The sequence below is a fragment of the Cervus canadensis genome, chromosome 5 (assembly GCF_019320065.1).
Source record: "Cervus canadensis isolate Bull #8, Minnesota chromosome 5, ASM1932006v1, whole genome shotgun sequence".
NCBI classification, from domain to species: Eukaryota; Metazoa; Chordata; class Mammalia; order Artiodactyla; family Cervidae; genus Cervus; species Cervus canadensis.
In genome coordinates, this window is record NC_057390.1 from 97,567,679 (window position 1) to 97,591,537 (window position 23,859).

Here is a 23,859-nt window from a genome sequence, read left to right on the forward strand (position 1 = left end):
TACTCAGATAATTCGGAGTTCATTCAAACTGAGGTTTGTCAACAGTGCAGGCAGGATGAATGCAGAGGCTGATATCCTCATATCCACAAGCCGCAAGTAAAAAACACAGCCTCCCTGGTTTCCCTGGCAGATGCCAAGCTCATGGACATCAGAGGACACAACGCATCGGGGAGGAAGTGGCACAGTGGTGGTGTTTTCCCTGGCCCCTCCCCTTCCTCTGCTCAAAGGGATCCTGGGAGATGATGCCTCTGCGGTGCAGACAACGCGGGTAGTTTGACCAAAGTCCACTGGCTGGAGTCGTGGCGGGAAGGACAGCCAAGAAGACGGGGCTCCCGGAGGACAGCAGAAAGCCCACACCAACAGCTCACACATTTCAAGAGCCACCGAGGGGCTCCCCCGCATGCTCTGAAGGACCATCTTGTGTCGCGTCAATGCTCACAACAACCCTACGTGACAGGGATAAGGCATGCCATCTCAGAGATGAGGAAACCAAAGCTTGGAGGCTTCAATGGCCACTGTTAAAAAGTGGCAGGTGGTGGCTGAGCCCTCTGGCCCTCTGCCTCCAGGCCTCAGGCCCTGGAAGTGCTGATAAATACTAAGGATCTGCCACTGAGGTCAGGGACCAGCGGGGGCCAAACGCAGGACCTGGGAACGAAAGTGAAGGGTAGTCAGGAACTCAGGTGTTTATAAGTGTCCAGAGGGTCGTGGCTGGCCCTGCTCTGGCTGATTGGAGCCCTCGCAATAAACAAAACTTCCCACTGCCCTGATAGCCTTTAGACCTTGACAAACTCCCTGAGCATTTTTTAAATTGCAGCTTGGCCCCAAGGCTAAAGAGGAAAGAGCCCATTGATCGGGGGTTCAAGCTTGCTGCATCAAATGATGCGAGGCAGACAGAGCCCAGCAGCAGGGCTGAACCCATGGGCTTGGAAACTACGCTGGTGTTCCAGAACCCAGCCTGCCTCTGCCTCTGCATCTGTAAAGTGGGGATCACAACAGAATCAAATGCAATTGTGCGTGTAAAGCACGTGGCAGGGGCCTGGCCGGGGCAAGGTCATGGAGCAGTAGCATCTCTGGGTCGGCCAGGGCTTTGCCATCTGCTCTTCTAGAACAGTTCTCAAACTTGGCTGTGCCTGGAGACCTCTGAGAGGTTTAAAATGCAGATTCCAGGTCCCCCCCTACTCAGGGCCCCCGATCCAGTGGGTCTGGGGTAGCTGCCAAGCCTGCATTTTTGGTAAGTAGCTCCCCAGCTCCCTGGGTCAATGTCATCTCCTACACAGATGTGTTCAAAGCACATATTTACCAAGTCAGGCAGTGCCCTTTCATATGGTTGACATAAAGCAGGCCAGGGGTTCAAAAGGAATGTCCCATTGGAGGCAGGCTGTTGTCTGTTAAATAGCCGTGAGGTTTATGAATGTCTGTCTTTTACTTTTTTATTTTTTGGTGATGTTGCACAGTATGCAGGATCTTAGTTCCCTGACCAGGGATCAAACCTGTGCCCCCTGAAGTGGAAGCATGAATCCTAACCACTGGAGCTCCAGGGAAGTCCCTGGATGTCTGTCTTAATCTGCTCAGACCACTACTACAAAAATACCATAGGCTGGGTGGCTTAAGCAATGGATATTTCTTTCTGGAGGCTGGATGTTAGAAATCAAGGTGTCAGCATGGACAGGATCTGATGAGCCTCCCTTCCTGGCTTATGGACAGCCACCTTCTCACTGTGACCTCACACAGCAAAGAGTGAGAAAGCAAGCACTCCAGTGTCTCTTCCTAAAAGGGCGCTAATCTCATCATGGGGGTCCCACCCTCATGAGTTCATCTAAACCTAACCACTCCCAAAGGCCCCACCTCCAAATACCATCACCCTGTGGGGCAGGGCTTCACACATGCATTTTAGAGGGACCCAATTCAGTCCACAGCAGCTTCTTTCTCAAGTTCATTTGAAGTTCTGCCCGCTTCTACCTCCTTCCACCTTCCACCTCCAGGTTGTTTCTCCTTCTGGAACCCCATGGAGTTACCTGCTTCCCCTTCTAAGTAACAGCCCTGCAAATATCTGAAGTAAGATACTGTTTTGTCACTGATGACCTGGTTCTGGATTGTTCCTCTAGACAGAGTTCTGAATGTCGGAAGGTGAGTCCCTGTGTTGCAGGGACCGTGGGTCATCTGAATGCCATGATGTCTGCCTCTCAGCTTACATTCTCTACTTTTGTCCACCGTCACAGAGCATTTGTCAGCTGGAACTGCCTTTCTACATATTTCTGAACAAAACCGTGTGTACAAATATTGAAGAAAATAAAACCCCTTTCTCCTTAGAGGTTTAGCGGAAGGAGATGGAGAGGCTCTTTAAGGATGTTTGAATCTCAGAGGCATTTCTAAGGACTCTGTTCCTTATCTCAGTCTCCTAATCCATCCATCCATCAGTCCAACAATCCATCCATCAGTCCAATCATCCATCTATCCATTCATCAGTCCAACAAACCATCCATCAGTCCAATCATCCATCTATTCATCCATCAGTCCAACCATTCATTCATCCATCCGTCTGTCCATCCAGCCATCCATCCAACCATCCATCCATCTGTCCATCCAATAATCCAACCAGGATTTGTTGAATGTCCACAGGGCACCCCTAGCAGTCAAGTAAAATCCCCTGTCCATTGACATTTCCCAGAAACAGTGTCTGGAATATGGCATCCACATCCTTGCTGTCTAGTTGACGACCCTTAACTCCAATATTCCTATTTGTGACTTGACAGGATCAGCCTCCTCAACCACAGAGTCTGTTCCTCCTTAAAAGATACTGGAAGAATCTTCCTGCTTATTATTCTAAAAAGAGAAAAGGGGAAAGGCAACACCAAGCCTCGCCACAGTGTACCCCACCCCAATGAGCCATGGACACCACACATCTGAGTATGTCCCCAGCTTCCCTGGCAGCTCACAGGAGTTGTTCAACAGCCAATATGAATAAGCGATAAGGCACTGACGGGCACTGCATGGACAGCTCAGCAAAGGACTTAATTTGCAACCGAGCACAAAATCAAAGAGTCTGTCAACCAAGGAACCGTGCGCCTGGATAACCACCTTGCCGCTACCTGGGAAAGCACTGTCAGGTAAATTTCCAGAGAAAGTAATTAAGGAATCCCCATCGCCTAAACTCAGCAGCAAAATTGGAAGCTCTGGAATTCGACGCTCGCCAGGGATCTGGTGTCTCCTCCCAGCTTGATCCTTCATCACGATGAACAGTAGAAGTTTATGAAGATATGGGCTGGTGCGACTCCCCCCTCGCCCTCGGGAAGATGCTTTCCAGCACCGCGCGGCCTGCTCGTGTTGTCTTGGCGGGGAAGCAGTAGGCAGCAAATGAGATCCCTGCTTGCGGGGTGGTGGGGTGGGGGGGCGTGCGGTGAGATTAATACACAAATATATAGCCCTCTCTGAGATCTGGCAGGCGCCAATTAATATTTATCAAGTACCCACAGCGTGCACAATACTGAGTATCCACGTGGAAAAGACAGTACCTGGCATGGGGAGTCTACCCTCTGACTCAGAAAGCTACAAGTGGATAGATGCTGCATGTGCTTGGAGGCCCCCGCGCTGATGGGAGGACCCATTGGGGGTTGAGGTTAGTATTTGCAGCCAGCAGCCTCCCCTTTCTGAGAGGACGAGCAGTTCTCAACCAGCCATCCTCACCGCCGCGGCCTCCATGGGGTGAGCACCTGGATCTCCGGGGCCTGCCCTGTTCACAAAGGTTCTCCGTCAGCACATGGCCTCCTCCCCTAAGTCCCTCCTTTGCTCTTCCTTGAGTTTAAAACAAAAGAAGTCAATTAAAGGAAAGGAAGTTCCGCCGCCCACTGCAGATTAGAGCCCTGCTGTGACCATCCACATCCTGACAGGTCTAAATGGGGTGGGCGGGTGCACCTGTCCGGCTGGGATAGCCCTCCACCCCCGCAGGCTGACCCCCTTCCAGCCAGACGCCTCTGGGCCACCACCCAGAAGAGCACCAAGCAGACGCCCATCATCTGAGCTCTGAAAAGGCAAGGGGAGACACCCCCCTACTTCCTGGCAGCTTGCTTGTCACGGTGCTTGCTGACAACCCCATTGAAAACAGCCCTCACCGCCACTGTGAAGCCTCCTTCCGTCTCCCATTCAGTCCTTCCTCAGACAGTTTTTGAAAAGCGAAGAAAAGTCTGGAAAACGCACGCCTCCCGCCCCCCCCACCCCACCCCCAGCCCCATCACCGAGGGAGGGGGCGGCAGCTTGGGGGGAGCCGGGCTACCGAGCAGCCTCACCTGGCCCCACGGTGCACCGCCTCCAATTAAATCAAAATGGTTTGTTTTTAATGGTCTTTTACACTGACAAGTGGGCGATCATTTTGGGCCCACGAGCTGTCAGGGAACTGAGGCAAATCCTCCGTTGATAATGCCCAATGCTTCCAATTAGGAGCCGGGGCCGCTCCCGGCGTCCTAACGATTCCCCAGCCGCCCCCCAGGCCCCTTTGGCGCGGGCTGTTTCTTCTTCCTCCTCCGCCGCAAATTACTGACACAAATCGGAAAGGCCCCGCGTCTCCTCCGCCACGCCAGGCCCGGGCCCTGTTGGGCTTAATGAGCCGATGGAAGTTTCGTGGCTCCGGCGCTAAATTCTTTTCTTGTTTGACAGCTGCTCAGCTAAGGCGAGTGTTGACCTTATAAAAGATTTAGTGTTTCTCATTATTTTCTGTCAAGCTTCACAAGCGATGGCTCTGCGGTTATCATTTGCATCCTGGGGTGTGCGTGCGTGTGCGTGTGTGTGCGTGTGCGTGTGTGTGTGTAGGGGGCTCCGGTGGAGATGGAGAAAAGGGGCTTTCTCTGCCAGAGTTGCATTTGGCCCACACACACCAGCTCCCGGCCTGACACCCTTCTCCTGGGGACTTTCAAAGAGAAGGCAGGAAGCAGAGCCAACACGACCGGACGGTTCGGTGGCTTCCAGGCCTCCCGGATGGAGCCTCCGCAGAGGCACCCCAAGGCAGGCAGACTCCCAGAGCCTGTGGGCGCTGGCCCAGCCCATGATGGACGTGCCGGACAAAAGGACCAGCTGGGGCAGATGTGATGCTGAGGACAGTTCAGAACCACACCGAAGGCTTTATCACCGGGAACTTACTCTACTTACAGGCCTCGTGGAAAGCCACGACCAGCATGATTCTGGCCTCTGCTCTGCATCCTAAATGAAGGTTTAATGGTTTTGAAAAGCAGAAGCAATTTCTCTAAGTGACATGTATCACTGTCCCCTGTGGGATGTCCCCTGTGGGATGACTATGGAGCATGTGTTAGTCATTATTTGTCTCCTGCACCTACACCCAAGGGGGGCGGGGGCCCATTCTATAAATAACAAGACTCTGGGGAGTCCATGCTGGCTCCTTGGCCAGCCTCCTGCCGGTCCCTCCATCTCCTCTCTTTCATTCTCCGTGTTCTCCCCTGCTGCTAACCTACCCACTGGCCACCCCGGGTGAGGGTGTGCCCCAAGGTCACCTCGAGAGGGAGAGAGACAGCTCAGGGCAGGCGGACACATGGATGTCTCCCAGGGGTTCTGAGTCTTTGTGCCTCCCCCTTGTTACCATGGGAGACCCCGTTCTGATCTCTTAGAGCAAATCCACGGCACACTCTCCCTCCCGTGCCCATGGCAGACCTTGCTAACCAATCACAGCATACTTTTTCAAGAGCCGGAAATGGCAACCCACTCCAGTATTCTTGCCTAGAAAATTCCATGGATTGAGGAGCCTGGTGGGCTACAGTCCACGGGGTCACAAAGAGTCGGACACGACTGAGTGACTTTGCTTTGCTGTTTAGCCTGAGAATTTTTTATGACCGAACGTGGCCACATCATGATGGGGAGTGCTGCCTACTTGCCACCCCTGCCTTAGAGGGGCCATTTGAATAAACTGCCACGCTGCCGCATAGGGGAAACTTGAGGATGTTAGCTAAATGAAAGAAGCTGATCACCAAAGACCACGTACTGTATGACTTGATCATTAGGGAATGTCCAGAATGGGCAAGTCCACAGAGACAGAGTAGGTTAGGTGTTGCCAGGGGCTGGAGGGAGGGAAACAGGATGTGATTCCTAGGGGTCCAAGGTTTCTTTCTGGGGTTATGAAAATACTCTAAACTTACATTGTCCTGGTGGTTGCATAGCCCTATGAATATACTAAAAATCATTGATGTATACACTTCTTTGGGAGAAAACTTTATCTTTTTCTTTAAAATTTTTTAATTTTTTATTTTATATTTGAGTATGGTTGATTTACAAGGTCATGTTAGTTTCAGGTGAACAGAAAAGATTTATATACTTGGGGTGAATTTCATGGTGTATGAATTATATCTCAGATGTTGTTGTCTAGTCACTAAGTGATGTCCAGCTTTTTGCGACCCCATGGACGGTAGCCCACCGGGTCCCATGTCCATGGGATTTCCCAGGCAAGAATACTGGTGTGGGTTGACATTCCTGCTCCAGGGCATCTTCCCGACCCAGGGATCGATGCTGTGTCTGCATGTCTTGTACCGCAGGTGGATTCTTTACGGCTGAGCCAGCAGCGAAGGCCTTATATCTCAATAAAGCTATTTTAAAAACTGGGGAAAAGCAACCCACTGGAGTCAGATGAGAGCTCATGACCCGGATTCTGTCTTTGGAGCCCTGAACAGGGTGATATCGGGGCCCCAAGAAATGGCCCCGGATGAGGGCATGTCTGGTGTGTCCTCTGCCTCCCCGAGGAGATACTGTGACTCTCACTTCTGTTGTTGTTGTTCAGTCGTTCCATTGTGTCTGACTCTTTGTGACCCTGGACTGTAGCCTGCCAGGCTCCTCTGTCCCTGGGATTCTCCAAGAAAGAATACTGGAGTGGGTTGCCATGCCCTCCTCCAGGGGATCTTCTTCTGGAATTTGCTCAAATTCATGTCCATTGAGTTGGTGATACCAACTAACCATCTCATCCTCTGCTGCCCCCTTCTCATTTTCCTTCAATCTTTCGCAGCATCAGGGTCTTTCCCAACGAGTCGACTCTTCGGATCAGGTGGCTATAAGTATTGCAGCTTCACTTACCTGGAGCCTGTTAAACTCAGACACTGAAGGGGCAGAGGTGGGCACCGGCCCGGAGTTTTTTTGAAAATGCAAACACCCTGCCTTGGGATTGCCCTATCATTTATCCACCAGCATCTGGCAAACAGATTCACTGTTCAATTTTGATCTCAACTGCTGCCGACTCGCCTTAGCTAATCCTTGGAAATGATCTAGAGATTTTGTTTGGCTTCTGGAAATAGCAAATCAATTCTCTTGCTCAAAGACAAATGCATGACTGTCTTTGCTTCTGCCCCAGTGAGTCTCAAGAACTTCACAGTCTGTGGAGCAGAAACCTGGTTCCCAGGCCCAGCTTTGCACGTTGTAGCTGGGTCTCCTTAAGCCCGTGTCTTAACCATCCTGAGACTCGGTCTCCTCTGTTGTCCGTGAAGATGCCCTGGCCCGACTCCTTGCCCCCTCCCCTCTTCATCTGACACAGTCCCCTGCGTTCCCACGTTAGATCTTGCCGGCAGGCAGGAAGTTTGTTTTATAAGCCCAGGTTTGGCTGTTCTCTGAAAACACAGCATGTGTCAGCAGGGCGGGTCAGGCCCTGTGTCCTTGCTCCATCTATTTTTGGACCACAGAGAAATTAGAGCTCTGGTAGAATAACAATTTAGGGGACCAGATGTCTCAGGAGAGACTGCCGCCCTTGTTAATTACTTACATTACAGACCTGCTCCATCAGAGCCCAGGACCCACCGTGTCCGCCAGCGACATCCTACATGGATTTGTGTTCTACGGGGCCTCTGACCTCCAGCTGCCCGAGCTTGACAGAAATTACTGACCTGGGACTGATCCATAATTTTCAAGTACCTCTCATTAGAGGAGACAGCCTCTCAATCTTAAAGCGAAATCTCTCTCCCAGTCACCTGAGAGGCTGTCACTTAAAAAAAAAAAAAAACTAAACTAAAATCTCTATAGCTGTCATTTTCTTTTCTTTTTTTTTTTTTTAGTTCTTGGGGAGATTTTTTTTTTTTTTTTTTGTTAACTTGGCTATTTTTTTCTCAAATTCTACCTGGGTTTCTTGGCCCCCAGACTGGGCACTGGAAGTTTTAGTGTCCAATTGGCGAATCATTGTGTGGTTCATGAGAGAGGTTTGGGAAAGCAGCCTGGTCCCGCTGCCCCTTTTAGGGGAGGAGGTGGCGGGGCGTGGGGGGAGGATTGTGGGAAAGCTGCTCAGTTTGTGAACTTGACAGTGGTGGGTGGGCTCCTCCCACAGGGGGCTCAGGCCAAAGTCACATTACCAGTCACCACTGGTAATGACCCTGGAGACCCGACTCAGGATTCAGATGGAATCCAACACAAATCACCAACAAATAAGTCTCTAAATTGTGGGTGTCTGGAGGGAGAAACTTCTGGCCCTAAGTCGCTTCTCCAAAATGCAGTTTGAAAATCATCCCTAGTGTTTTCATGTTAAAAAGACAAAAAGGGATATTTCAAAAGAACAGCATGTATACTATCTATGGTGAAACAGATCACCAGCCCAGGTGGGATGCATGAGACAAGTGCTTGGACCTGGTGCACTGGGAAGTCCCAGAGGAATCGGGTGGAGAGGGAGGTGGGAGGGGGGATCGGGATGGGGAATACGTGTAAATCTATGGCTGATTCATATCAATGTATGACAAAACCCACTGAAATGTTGTGAAGTAATTAGCCTCCAACTAATAAAAAAAAAAAAAAGACAAAAAGGGAACAGATAAAACTGAAGCTCTCTCTGCTTCTCTGGCCTCCCCTCTCCCCCCGAGAGGTGAGGCCAGACAGGACTTCTGGGCATGTTCTTTCCTCCAATTTCTTTCCGTTTAACTAGACTCATGCACAGGCTTGAACAACACAGGGGATCATTTTGTAGGTTTAAAAATTTTCATATAAATGGCATAACACTTATGTTCCTTTCTTTCTTAGTTGCGTCTTAGTTGCAGCATGTGAGATCTAGTTCCCCGGTCAGGGATAGAACCTGGGCCCCCTTCACTGGGGACGTGGAGTCTTAGCCACTGGACAACCAGGGAGGTCAGTATACTTCTTTTAATAGTTAGCACGACTATAAGCAAATAAGCAGTTGTGTGGTTATGTTTTTATTGCTAGTTTCCTGGCTCTATGATAGCAGAGGCTATCTGAATTCTCCCTGACTCCTGGTACCTAGCATAGCCCCGGGCACATAGTGGGTACTCAGTAACTATTCAACAAGAGAAATACTGAGCACGCAGATGAAGGGACAACGGTCCACCTTATCCCCTAATCCAGGTCACGTGGGCACCTTCTCTATAACGGCACCAGTTTATTCCGCATAGTGACTTTCTGTCCAAAGTGGATCCAACCTTTCACACAAGCATAAGAAGTCAACAAACACCAAAGGGTCTGATTCACACAGATCACTTTGGCACCAAAGAAATTAAATTAGAAAATCAGTCACAGACGTAACTAACGAAATTGCCTGGAAATGTAAAACCCTATTTATAAATAACTTCAGGAAGAAACAAGAAGTCTGAACGAAATTTGATGGAGATCAGATGAAGAGAGAATCACACAAAAATAAATATTCTCAAAACCTGTGAGATGAGATAAAAGAAAATTTAGAGGGAAACATAGTTGCCAATGCTATGTTATATAAATGTTAATATTAGGGGAAAAAAGAAAGATTAAAAGGCAATTACAGCTAAGCAGACAACTCTAGATGCTGGAAACAACAACAGAGAGACTTCAAAGAAGGAAACCACAAAGTCAAGAGCAAAATTAATGAACCTCAAAGGCACAATTAAAGATATCAATCAGATGGAAAGTTGATTCATTGTAAGTAGATCAGAAAAGCACAGAGGCTTTCAAATGAATTGAGAAATGGGATCTAGGAGTCCAGATCCCCTGGGGCAGAGGGGGGACCACAGTGACAGGGGCAGGGACCTCAGGAATGGTGATGCAGTGGCTCCTGGCGTCAGCTCTGCCCAGGACCGTGGAAATCACTTCCCACCTCTGTGCCTTGGGGTTTCCATCTGTATAATGGGAGCGTTGGAGAGGCTGATCTCTGAGGTCTCTTCCAACCCTAGGTTTCTGGGAATCTTTTATTCCAGTCTGGTTGCAGAGAGGCAAATGGTATCATGCAGGCAGGGGACTGCGGTCCCTACAGATCTTTTTTTTAAGGTTTGAAGGTGATGACCGCTCACTTCCCTGGCCTCGTCTCTGTTTCCCCCAGCCACACTCACTGGCTTTCATTCTCTCCCATTTGGCCACATTTGCTCAGGGTTTGGGCTGGTGCCTCTCTCATCTAGAGCATCTTTGCCTTCCTCTTCTCCTGGATAGCTCCCTCATCCTCTCTAGAAGGACCTTCCTGCCCTCAGATGGACTTAGAATCCCCCAGTCCACAGTGCTGCTAAGCTGCCGTTAGATGATTACACGTGTAGTGCATTTAGCGGCCGCCTCTTGCGCCATCCCGCAGGGTCCGTGTGTGTTGGCCTTATTCCCCAGCACGTCCCCAGGGTGTACTGTGTAGTGCAGGCACCCAGTCCTCATCTGAGCAACACATTGAGATGCTCCCCATTCAAACAGGACCAGCGCCTTCGCCAACCTGCCCGTCCTGCTCCCAGGGCTGCTGGCAGGCCAGTGGCGCTCGCCTCTTATTTACCTGCATTGGCCTGAGAGCGACTCAGCTCCATTCAGCAGAGCTGTCTCCTGCCAAAGCTGTTATAGTTTCTTAGCTCCAGGCGGAGACAGACCACAGATGGCTTAATTTAGAAGCATCTCCGAAGGAATTCTTTGCTTCATGGCTCTTCATCCTTTGACTCCGGGGGTCTGCGGGGTCGTGACCACACGCGCTTGAGGCCTGACTTGTAATTAGGACCCTCATCTCTGGCGGAGCTGCTATTTTAGGAGGAGAGAGCGTGCAGGCGGGTGAGATGGGAACCACACGGCTTCCAGCAGGGCCTTTCCCTTGACTCATTTCCTGGGCATTTGTTAAAGAGAGTGGAGTTTCTCAGTGAGGATCTGGGGCCAGGAGGACCCCACACTCTGGGGCTCTGTGAGACCTGGGGTGAGTGACCTAACCTTCTGGGGCCCCTGGCTCCCCATCTGTAAGATGGAGACATCAGTGGATGCTCTGAGGCTTGCGCTAAACAAGTGCACTGCACCTGGCAAACAGCAGGTCTGTTACCAAGACAGCCATGGGCCCAAGGTCCCAGTCGCTGGCCTCCAGGGCATTCTGCAGAGGGGCACTTGCTTCTTGGTGTTCTGAGAGCTGAAACGTCCCTCTCCGTGGACTCCCATATTCTGCTTTGGGAGCTGGGGACTTCATGGGTACAGAATAGGTCCCTTCTCTTCTCTTTCTGTCTCATGGACTCTCCTGGTGGTTCAGACAGTAAGGAATCTGCCTGCAATGCAGGAGACCTGGGTTCGATCCCTGGGTCGGGGAGATCCCCTGAAAAAGGGAATGGCAACCCACTCCAGTATTCTTGCCTAGAGAATTCCATGGACAGAGGAGCCTGGTGGGTTACAGTCCATGGGGTCACAAAGTGTTGGATACAACTGAGTGACTTTTACTTCTCTTTCTAAAGAACAGTCCCATGAAGGCCAGGGAGTAAGCTTTTGCTTGAGTGAGCTCTCTGAAGAGTCCCTCAGCCCCAGCCACTAAGCATCTCCTTTGATTTTCACCTTCTCCCTCTGCTGACACCATTTCCCCTGCTGTATTCCCCTGCCAACCCTCTCATCCCAATCCTCCCAGGCCATAGTCAAGTCTCACCTGGCCTGAGAAGCCCTCCCTGACCACCTGAAACCAGGTGAATTTCGCCCACTTCCTTCCTTCACTCATTCACTCATTTGTTCGGTCTTTTCAACTTTGTTTCAACACGTCCTGAATGCCAGGCCACATGCCAGGCACTGGGGGTCATCGGGGAACAGGGCAGGTGCAGACCCCACCTTACGGGGCTCTGGGGCTGTAAGTCACCTGCGCTCCCCTGGATCTCTCCCATGGAAGACTGAACCCATCCCTCCCATGAGTGACTTAACTCTGAGAAAGTCCAGCAGGGATGGGAATCCTTCAACAGCAGGGACCACATACTAAATGCCTGCCTCCCCCACGTCAGCCCAGTGCTGCTGAGAACACAGCAGGTGTCAGAGTGAGTGTGATCAGTCACTGGGGTGAAACTCTTGTGCCCCAAACACCCCTGTAGAAAACCAGGGGGACACGGAACCAGGAACACCAAAGCACAAAGGGTGTGGTGCTTCACTGTCCTTGGCACATAGGTCCTTAATAAATACTTTTTAGATGGGTGGATGAATGAATATTTCTTCCTTGATAAAGTTTCCAAGGAAGGAAAAAGAAAACTTCCCCTGGGCCTCTCTTTTGTTTGTGTGCTGATGTTAACCTGACTGCCTCTAAGCTGAACAGCCCCTAGGACCTGGATCCTCCTGCCCTCTACTCAGGAGATGAGCGTTCCAAGCCTCCTGCCACTAGCACCACACACAATCACATCACCCACGGTCAGTACCTTTCATCACCTGCCATCAGCTCCACTCACCATCAACACCTCTCACCACCCTCCATCAACACCACCCACCATCAATACCTCTCACCACGCCCCAGCAGCACCACGCCCCGTCAGTCACTGGTGGCTCCCGGCGTTCCCGAGCTCCGGCCTCATCACTCCAGTCTACGGCTCTGTCTTCACATGGCCTCCCCTCTCCCTGTGCCTTCTGTCTCTTACAAGGATGCCTGTCATTGGATTCAGAGCCCCCCTAAATGCTCGGGATAACTCTCATCTCGAGATCTGTAATTATATCTACAAAGCCCCCTTTCACAAATAATGGTCACAGTCACAGGTCCCAGGGTTAGCATGTGGATGTGTCTTTGGCCGGGAGGGCACCATTCAGTCCTTTACGAGAGCCAGAGGGATGCGTGGACTTGCAGAGCTGAGCTTCCTAGTGAGGAATGGCTGGCGCCTGGCCCCGTGAGTCAGGACTATTGCCAGTCTGGATGCCACAGATGACCGTGGAGGTCAGCTCAGCATCTCCATTAGCCGGGATGCCCAGGAGGGCTCACTGAGCGTCTCTAGCTGCCTTCTGGGAAGTATGGGTGTCAGGACACGCATGTCACTGTTGAAAAGCCCCTGTCCCATGCCAGAGGGGACACAGGATGGGCCCTGGAAAAGGCCTTTTGTTTATGGCTACTTCCGTCCTACACGAAGTATTGGACCTTCTCTCTTCTCAATACCTTCGTGAGGCCACTTGGCAAGTTTTCTGAGACTGGAGACCGAGCTGAGAACAGCATTGTGGTGTGTCGTGTAGACACTGCTATATTTAAAATGGATAACCAACAAAGACTTTCAAACAGTGGCCTTCGGTGACTGTGGGAAGGGCCCGCCCAGGGGGACTCAGAGCTTTGGGCCTGGGTTTGGACCCTGCCTGGGGAACAGCCCTGATGCACGGCCCAGAAACTGGAGGCCTGAGGCTGGAGCTGGGACGGTTCCTGGAAATGCCGCCACGAGGGTCCACGGAGGGACCGAGGAAGCGTGTCTGAATCTCCTGCACTGTTTGTGCCTTAGGACTTGTGGGCACATATTTTCCCAGAGGAGCGGGTCATGGCTTTCTGCAGAGACTCCAGAGGGCCCACACCCCCCAGAGAATGAGGGATGCAGATTTACGTCCTGGAGTAGCTAACACAATTTACTCATCACCATTTAAACTTTTTTTTTTTTTTTTTACCAGTTTCTAATAAGTTTTTGCAGCCCCCTTTGGACATAGCCAGAGCCGCAGCCATGGCAGAATATTCTAGAAGGAATCCAGAACCTAGTACCCAGGGTTCGTGGAGGGGGGTGGGTGCTAAGGCAGAGCTTCTCTGTCCCTGATTCCCTTTGGGGCCGGCCCTGGACCAACTCTGCTCTGGGCCTCGGTTTCCTCACCTGAACAGTGATCGCGGTGGAGTCAGATCGCGTTGGGCCTCGCATGCACCCTGACTCACCGTCTCCCCGGACCTGAGGTGTGAGTCTCACCCACCCTAACCTGCGACTGAGACCTTGGACTCGAGGGGGCTGGCGGGGTCTGCAGGGAGGCCCCAGGAGGTCGCATCAGCTCACACCCATGGTCTCTGCTGCCAGGAAACCACCCCTGGGCCTCGAGCTCTGGTTAAAGTCATGACCGCCCCCCGGGGGTGCGGGTCCCCAGGCCACAGTGAGTCCTGATGGGGACCAGAGTGTGGGACCTGGAGCACGGAGACGCTCCCTGCAAGGTCCTCCCGGCCGTCCCCCTGTGTCTGTGCATGCTAAGTTGCTCCAGTTGTGTCCAGCATTTTGCAACCTCATGGACTGCGACCCGCCAGACTCCTCTGTCCCTGGGATTCTCCAGGCAAGAAGACTGGCATGGGTTGCCATGCTCTCCTCCAGGGGGTCTTCCCGACCCAGGGATCAAACCCGCGATTCTTCTGACTCCTGCGTTGGGGGGCGGGTTCTTTGCCACTAGAGCCGCCTGGGAAGGCCCACCTTCCCTCGACTTCCTTTTACTTCTTCATCCTCTCTCTGCTTCTCTTTTCTCTCACCTTTTATCACTGGAAGGCTGCCTACAGCTCTATGGTCTTAGCTAACCCCTGTGGGGAGGGGACCCCTGGCCTGACTCTTGACGAGAGCCTGTGCTGTGCTGGCCATGTGGGTCCCGCCTTATCCTGAAGTCACGGCAGAGCCTTCAGCTGCTCCAGCTGACCCCTCGTCTGGGCCACCACGGCCCCTTGTGACCCTGAGCTGTGGCGGGGGGGGGGCGCCAAGCCCAGCATACATGCAGCCCCCTTAGCATGGAACCCCCGATTCCTCCTGTAAGCCCCCTTTGTTCCCCAGAGAGGCCCTGACTCCGGGGAGGGTCGAGCCCACCTCTGTGCTCTTTGCAGCCCCCATCCACTCCACGGGCTCTCATGAAACAGCCGTGCAACCATCACCCACATCTTCTCCCTGCCCAGGAAGACCGAGTCCCCCTCGTTCACTGCAGGACCCAGTGCCTGGCACAGAGCTGAGCTCAGGGATTGACACATGTGGCCTGAGTGAGTGAATGAATGAACGGATGCCTGCCTAAACAAGCAAGCCTGAGTGAACCCTTTCTACCCTGTGCCTCCCTTAGAAGAGAAACGCCATTTGGGGGGGAATTCTCATACATTTGGAGGTGGTGCAGCAGACCTAGGAGACAGAAGGGGTTTCCGCTCATCACCGTTTCTTGAGAGGGAAAGACTGGCCAGAATACTGATGGCACAGCAATTTAACGGCAGAGGCCCGCACGCCCTGGGTCTGGCTCTGGTTCTGGCCCAACTGTCAGTCACGGGGATGGGGGTAGGGGTCAGATGGTCCTACAGGGACGGACAGGGCCCCAACTGTGCCTGGAGGCCCCCCTTGGAGAGAGCAGCTCGTTTGGCGTTTTAATGGTGGAGAATCAGCTTTGAAGGATGACGCTGGCTGAGAGGTCCCACTGCCTGGTGACCCCCATCATCGGCAGATGATATTTATCAAGTGCACGTTGTCCCGGCAACAAGCGAGACCCAAGGAAACACGTGGCACCAGGCAGCCCTGCTCTGACGCCCCTCCCTGTCCCACGGTGGGTCCCCCCTACTTCACCCTGGAACACCAGGACAGCACTTTCCCTCTATTTGGTTCCCTGTGACAGCAATCTTCATTATCAAAGATGGAAGGAAGGGGCATCCCCGGGGCCCCAGAACACTCGTGCCCGCTGACCAGCTCTCCCTCTGTCCGCAGGTGGGCCCCCATCTTGCGACCTTCCCCACCGAGGCCGATCGCCAGAGAGCCTTCAAAGCCCACCGGGAAGAGTGCGCCGTACGCCAGGGGACCCTGAGGATGGGCAACTACACCCACCCCTAAAGCCTGTCTGACGCGGTAGAAAATTCTCTGAAGGACTTGCCTGCCTTGCCCCAACTCACACAAGACACTCCCCCACCGTTCTGCGGCTTCTGCCTCGGCCAGGACCTCAGATTCGGGTCTTAGATGGCTTATTTTTGCTAAGAGCCCACCTTTAGAGTTAGCCACACTCGCTCCCCTGAGCCCCAGCAACCCCTCACTTAGGCACTCCCCTCCTCCAGCAGGGCTCTACTTTGCTTCTCAAGCCCCAGCCTGATAAGAGAAACTCAAGTTTCAAGGCAGATTTTATAGGCTCCAGACTAAGGCTCTGTCCTCAAGTATTAAAAACAACCCATGTATTTGCTGTAGAAAGTGTGACAGCATCATGCTTTGAAAGCCCTCATTTCGTATTGCAAACATGAGCTTTAATTTCTCTTTTTGGGATGCCTGATGTCTCTCCGTGGCAGTACTATATCTCTGGGACCCTTGCGGGCAGGAAGAGCCCACGCTCCTTACTTGGAGCGGGCCCCCCACCTCCTCAGGGCTAAGACACCTCCACCAACACTGACCTAGGAAGGTCACCCCTCCCGCCTCCTGAAAGACAATGCGCTCCAGGGCTGAAAGCGCCCAGACTGGGGCCCTTTGTACCTCCATCTTTCTGCAGGTCCTCTGCTTTCTCCCCACAAATTAGATACCGATCTACTTTAAATTAGAAGAGCTATTTGTCATCCTCCCCTTGTGCCTTTATTTGAAACCTGGTAAACCAGTGTGAGAATCAGCCTCAGACTCTCCAAGGGCCATGACTTTCTCCACAACATCTCGACCAGCGCCTATGAAAAGTCAGGCAAACTCTCAAGTTTTAAAATTCCCTGACTAGTCTGAGGGTTCCCAGCATTGACCTTCAACTTGGATCTCTCCCTAGAATCCCACACTCATTTATCCAACTGCAACCCCCCGCCCCCGCCCTGCACCAGGTGTCTCCATTCAAGCGTCGGCCATTCATCTCAAACCAGCACAGCCAAGACAGAATTCTGGATTTTTTTTTCCCCCCACCATACTTGCTTCTCCCTCCGTTTTCCCCATCTCACACTTGAGACCACCCAGAGGCTGAAGACAAAAACCGTCACGACTCCATTTCCTTCACTCTCACATCCAATCCATCAACAAGCCTGTCAGTGTTACTTCCAAAAACACTCTGATTCATCTCCGGGCCCCCATCATCTCTCTGGAGAATTGCATCAGGTTCCTGCTTCTCCCCACAATCCCTTCTCCACAGCTTGTCACCTGCCCACCCTTTCTTGTCATTTGGATCTTAGCTCAAAAACCAAGTCCTCCCAACCCCCTCAGGGCAGTTCCCTGGTGGGCGCGTGGTTAGGATTCCCAGCTTTCGCTGCCGGGTCCTAGGTTCAATCCCTGGTCGGGGAAGTGAGAGCCCACGAGACACACGACGCAGCCAAAATTAAAATAACATCAGGAATTAGTTTAAAACTCAAAAAAGAGTAAGATGTCCTCTATGGGAATTCCCTGATAGTCCAGTGGTTAGGACTCAGGTCCAGGTTCAATCCCTGGTCAGGGAACTAAAGATTCTGCAAGTTGTGTGGTACGGACAAAAAAAAAAAAAAAAGAAAGCTATGAACAAGTCTCCCACTCAAATGGCCTTTCCTGGAGTGTGTGTGTGTCCGACTCTTAGTGACACTTTGGACTGCAACCCACCAGGCTCCTCTATCCATGGGGATTCTCCAGGCAAGAATACTGGAGTGGGTTGCCATGCCCTCCTCCAGGAGATCTTCCCAACCCAGCGACAGAACCCAGGTCTCCTGCATCGCAGGTGGATTCTTCACTGTCTGAGCCACCAGGGGTAGCCCCCAGTTAAACCCACACTAACCTGTTTTATTCTCAGCAAAGTGATGAGCCCTTATTCACTGCCTGTCTCCTCCTCTAGAAGGGAAGTGGTCCCGGACCAGGGGTCTAACATCCCTGGGCCCAGAGCTAGGGGCCTGCGGAATGCCCCATGGCACGTACGTCCGCTGTGGCTCCAGTCCCCCGCCCCCCATCCAGGCTAAGTGCCTGGCGGGGTCGTCCATCAGCCTCAGCAGAGACACAGCGAATCTGTGACTACAGATCTGAGTGAGTTTCTTGAACAGCCTCCCCAGCCTCAACACAGGCCAGCACCGCAGCTCCTTAGCAGCTAATTCCATAAAAATGCCACACACAGTAACCAACCCCCTCGGCAAACTGGCTCAGCGGGGCCCTGATGGAGCCCTACCCCATCCTCAGGGTCTAAGGTCCTCCTCCCGCCCCACGCACCAGGCAAGCATCCCCACTGTCTTTGCTGACGCCCACCCACAGCCACCTGAGCCCTGGGAGAAGCGAGCCTGGTGAGGGACCGGGGCGAGCCGAGGGGCCTGGTCACTGAGCACGCGGCCATTCAAGGGCACGGCGCCCAACTCGCTGGGTGACTCCTGTGTGACCCTTTGTCAGTGTCCTCGTTTGTGAGGCAGGACCCCGACACATCACGGGGTGATTTCTCAAGCGAACTTCGGTAATAATCACAGGAAAGCAAGGGTCTCATGAGATTAGCAGACTGCGGCACTTTCAAAGAACAGATGAATGTGGATGATTTTCTTATCAATAAAGCACCCTGAAGAGGGACATCCGGACGTCTGAGGGGCATCGAGGGATGAGGGCAGGATGCTCCAAGAAGCCTTTGTGTCCAGATGCACCAAGAAGGTCAAGATAATTTGAATGGCGCCCTCTCTTTTGCTCTGAAATCCACAGTGGATAGAGGGGTACACATCAGGAAACAGAATTCCCTAAAGGATCCCAATTTAGGCTCCATCTGCCACGGCAATGAGCAAGACGCCCCACTGGTCAGTGGCCCCTCCAGGCCAGCTTTACCAAGGACGGGGTCAAGGTGGGGAAATACGAACTTGGCCAGAAAAAGCTGCAGGAAATCTCTTTCGTCTATCTGATTACCTCTTGCCTCCGCAGCGGGTCGGGCAGGCCACGTGCTGCGGGACTGGGGGGACCGGCCGGGGCTGTGATCTATGCACCCGGAGCACGCCTTCACCCTCTCCAGGAATTTCCCAGCCACTGGTGCCCCAGGGCCAGGCTCAAGTGTGCAGCAGCGTTGCTCGGCTCCTTGTCCTACAGTGCCACCCGCTGGCAGGTCCAAGCAAGAGCCGAGGAAGAGCCCGGCCCTTCCCGCCCGGCGTCCTTCCCTCACCCAGCCTGGGCCTTCGCTCCTCATGAATTATTTGTGCCCACACAAAGCCCCAGGTCCAATTCCAGTCCGATTCCGCCCTCTCAGGTATCCTGTCGTGTCGGCCACACGCCTGTCCTCGCTCACGCAGAGCCTGAGCTGGGGGAACTTCCAGGCACAGCTGGGGCCCTTGACCATCCTTCACAACCCAGGGCTGAGTCCCCCCAAGGTTCCAATCTGCAGGGGCCTTAGGGTTCATCCGCTAACCTTCCTCTACCACCACCCTCCCCACTTCACAGGTGGAAAAGAGGTGTCGAAGGCACCCGACTTCACTCAGTAAGTCGGCCCCAAGCCAGTGATCGGTCCACTGTGTGTCCCAGAGTCTGCCCCTCCTCCAAAGCCACCTCTCAATTAAAGAGAGGCGGATGGGGACAGCTCCTGATCATGTGCCAAAGAATGCCACGCCAGCACGGCCCTCACCCGGGATGTGACCTTTAGCTCCTGTTTTTGCTCATTTCCCTGGTGGCTGGCATTTGGGAACTTTCTGCCTCCTGGTTGGGTTTCTTGGCCAAACCCCACCAGAGAGTCAACCAGACAAAGAGGCCCATGTGTACTGTCCTCCTGAGCCTCAGAGAGGCAGCTGGTCTGGACCCCCACCCAGTCAGCTCGAAATTCTCAGAAGTTTCCTCGGAGGAGGCGGGAGGAAGGCAGTACCTGTGTTCATGTGCACCAGGCAGGAGGTGGGAGCAAGCAGGGGCCTGGGGTGCTGAGATTTTGAAACAGGACTCACAAAACTGGGAGGGGCTTGAGGACATGTCTGGTCCTGCCAGAGAAGACGGAGTTACTGAGGCAGTTACTGAGCAGCCAAACCAGGACCAGAGCAGACTTCTTGGCTGGTAAGTCCAGCTTTCTTTTCACGCTGAATCCCCACGGACTTCAGCCTCTTTCTAGATTTTTAAACTAGAGCCCAAACCCCATTGGTTCTCTCCTTGCCACCCCCAACTCTGATCAAAGCAGGTAACTAACAATCTTCTCAGCCAGAAGAAAGGAGATGGGGTTCTGGAGTCTGACAATTGTACAAGATGTTTAGCAGGGATGGTAGCAATGAGCCAATGGTGATTGATGTCTGAGCTCTGCCTGGCAGGGGGCTTCTAGAAGCCTGAAGAGAAAGCAATGCTCAAAGGCCATCAATGCAAATCCAGTCCTGGGAGGTCCCTGGGTCCAGCTGGAGATGGCTTGGCTCTTTGATTCATTCATCCAAGCTCCCCAACTTAGACCCGCAGATTTCAGGGCCCAGAGCAAGCACATGTGCATGACAGCAAGCAGACCAGCAGCTCGGGTGCCAAGGTGGGCCTGCGTGACAGCCACACAGGGCTGTGTCTACAATCAAAAACCCTCTCTTGCGTTCATCCTTCTGGACCTTTAAACCGTCTTTCGGCTGCATTTCTTTTTACTTGGGAAACCCTTTGATGCGTGAAATCATCATTAAACCAGAAGAAAAAATCTAGGTTGGCTTTTTATACAGGTTGCTAGAACTGAATGCAAACACATTAAAAACATGAATTCACAATTGGGAAATAATCTTTGGAGACAAATTTAGGTTGATGGGCGTTGTTGCACTCTATGAGATTGGGGCATGAGGGTCCATCCCATCCTGCCCCAGTGACATCCATCACCAGCAGGGAGCAGGATGGAATGCATGTTTACAGGGGAGGAGGGAAGGGGGAAGGGAGGGAGAAAGAAAGAGAAGGGGAGGGAGGGTAAGAGAAGAGAGGAAGGTAGGAGGGAGGAAGAGGAGAACAGAGGAAAAGAACGAATATGTTCTCTTTCAGGTTTCAAGAGCTCCATGGGGTTTTGAGCTAAACCAACAAAAATGATTGAGAGCAGCATGACCTTGAAACCCACAAACTGTCCAAATCCTTGTCCGGCCCATCTGTTTGCAGAAAGATATTAGCACCCAAGCTTGGCCCATAGCGCCCAAATCCCTCGTCCCCGTCATGTTAAAAACTGGTTTTCGTAGGAAGGCCTGAGGCAAAGGGCAGGGTAGGGGGCTGACTTCTCCACTGGGGGCCCTAACCTGCCAGAGGAAAAGCTCTGGCTATCATTCTTAGTAGTCGTCATATGAAAGGCGTAATCACTATTCTCCAGGATCCGAGCCGAGTGCAGAGTCCTCACCACAACCACTTGAAGTGGGCAACTCCTCAAGGTCACAGAGCAGGGCTGGGACAATGGTGAGGCAGGCAAACCCCAGCCTAGGACACAAACCTTTTGACTTTCCGCCAAACTTGGTAACCAAGACAGACAATATTTTCATGCAACATTTGACATCAAAATTTTAAAATCCCTGATGGACAAAATAGCAACAGGTTCAGACTTCCTTGGTGGTCCAGTGGTTAAAACTCTGTGCTTCCAATGCAGGGGACTTGGGTTCGATCCCTGGTCAGGGAACTAAGATCCCACATGCCACTCAGACAAATATATCTATATTTTTAAATGGCAACAGGTTCAATAGAGACTTGTGCTATTCACCTCAGTTGCCTCACCTCAGCCCCAGCCCTGGGCTCTAGGGCCAGGATTCTATTTTAGGTCTGGCCCATTCTGGAATCCATATCCCCAGCCACTTCACTCTGCCGGTGTTATACTGCCCTTGGCCCCAGCTACTCAGAACCTTGAATGACAGCATTCAAGCTACAATCCTCTACAAAAAGAAAAGACTTCAGGACTGCTCACAAAAAGCTTTGAGCACATCTCCCCGTGTGTCTCTGCCTGAAAGTCAGTGAGCAAAACTGGTCAAAATAAGGCCTTTTCCATGCTCAGGACTGGGAGTACTTAGTGACATGGAGTGGAGAGGGAGGTGGGGCTACGGATAAGGAAGTTGCTAAGAACCATTGCTCAGCCAGAGGCCCAGGCCCCATCCTAACCCAAAGCCAAACCCAAGCCCAGAGCCCCGGGTTGGGCAGAAGGGCCTGGAGTCCATAGGCAGGCCACTTCATAGCCAGCATGGGCCTGTCCCATCCTTGCCTCTCGCTACAAGCCTCCAATGTTAATGTCTTTGGACCAAAGCGAAAGCTGAGGTCTGGGCAAGAGAGATGAGCTGCCCAGAGCGGGGGCAGGGCCAGAGCCCGGGTCTTCTGCGAGCCAGTCTGTGCAACTGCCTCCTTGCCCTGGAGAAGAGCAATGGCTCCTTCTCCATTGGTGTTGCTCTGTGAGCTCTTGGTTTGGGCCGTTCCAGAGCTCTGGGTCCATGGAGAGACTGAAGGTTTAAAAGAAAGCAATTTCAAAGGGCTGGATGGCCAGGGGGCTGGCATTTGAAGCTAGAGGATCCCAGAGGCAGGAGGCTGGGGAGTAGGTGTTGGAGCCCAGAACGGGGGTCGGGGGGTGCTAGTCCTGGATCTGACTGCATCTCCCCCATTGCCTTTTCTCCCCTGAGTCTTCCAAGCCTCTCCCTTCCCTGGGTGGAGGAGGTGGGTCAAGACAGCTGGGTAGAGAGCTGGGGCTCAGAAGGGACAGAGAGGGAGAGAGGTCTGTTTCCTGTCCTGTAAATGGAGTTCTTCGAGGTTAATCTGCCATGATTCACACGCCATTATGTTGAACCGTCCACCCCTCCAGGACCGACCAGGATGGTTTCTCAAAGTGAGGGGTGGATCACCTACCCAGGAGCCCCAGGAACGTTAGTAAAGTTCCAATTCTTGGGCTTCTTCCCAGCTAAACAAGAGCCTAGGTGGGTACACACACACCTCTCAGGTTGTGGACAGGCTGAGATGCAAGAACTGTCCCCTTGATGGAGAAAAGAAAAAGATGGGGGCACAGTAGTGGAGCTGGAAACCCCCAAATAGGAATAAAACAATGTTAGCAACAGTGGGCTGGATCCAAATTCCAGGTGGGATAAATGGCATAGCATGTTTTTATCAGCGTATACTATGATAATTCAAAACTAATGATAGTATAACAACCTGTTAAGTATTCTTGGGCTTGAAGAATCAAGGAGAAGCCGGCTTGGGCTGCAGCAGGTTGGGGGGGGGGGTTGGTGGTTAGCCTTTTTTTTTCCCACGGTAAGAGGTTGCCCCCCACCTTTACCACTCACCCCCCCCCCCCATGCCCGCACAGTGCCTTGCACCGCCGGAGGCATCACTTTCGCTGGGCCGGGCATCCAAACCCCAGCGTAAGACTCCAAGGCCAGAAAAAGTCCGCCCAAGGCAGGGGCAGCCCGGACCGCCGCGGGCGGAGCAGGACCGGACTTGCTTGCGGCTTAGCGGATGCCGGCCCGGGGAGTCTGGATCTCTAACAGGCCCAGGATGACGGGCTCGCTGACCCAAGCTGGGGCCCTGGGATCTGGGGGAGATGAGGTTCTTCCCGAGGTACGGGGAGCAGGCTGGGAGCGAGGGTGGGGTGAGCAGTAGAGTGGGGAGCGAAGCCTCCGGAGGCGCCTGGAGGGGGAGCGAGGCCCAAGTCGAGGACTGGGCGGGAAGGGCGAGGGCGGCCCAGGGTCGTCGTTATTTATTCCCCCCTCCCCATCCACCAAACGAAACCCGGCGATCGCCGGCTCGGCCCGGGAGCGGGAGGCGCCCGCTGCAGCGGCCTCTGGGCCAGGGCGGGGCCCGTGGGCTTCTGGCCCCTCGGCGCCCGCCCTCCCGCCTCCCCCGACAGCTTGCAGCCGAGCCGGGCCCGCCGTCCCCGGGGAGCAGCCCGTCCTCGCCCCCAGCTCGGCCGGCGGCGAGGCCGCTTCCAATCTGCCGGGAGGCTCAGGGGGAGAGCGCGGGGAGCCGGGCGAGA

At 53.0% G+C, this 23,859-nt stretch overlaps 1 protein-coding gene across 1 annotated transcript in view; it reads left to right on the plus strand.

Annotated features, from left to right (window-relative positions):
* The window catches only part of CFAP77 (cilia and flagella associated protein 77), a 154,141-nt gene extending 136,736 nt beyond the window's left edge, over nucleotides 1-17,405 (plus strand). Inside the window, exon 6 of the mRNA XM_043469933.1 lies at nucleotides 15,786-17,405. Coding sequence (XP_043325868.1) covers nucleotides 15,786-15,908 — 123 coding nt within the window. The 3' untranslated portion in view covers nucleotides 15,909-17,405. The remainder of the gene's footprint in view (nucleotides 1-15,785) is intronic.
* The last annotated feature ends 6,454 nt before the right edge of the window (nucleotides 17,406-23,859 follow it).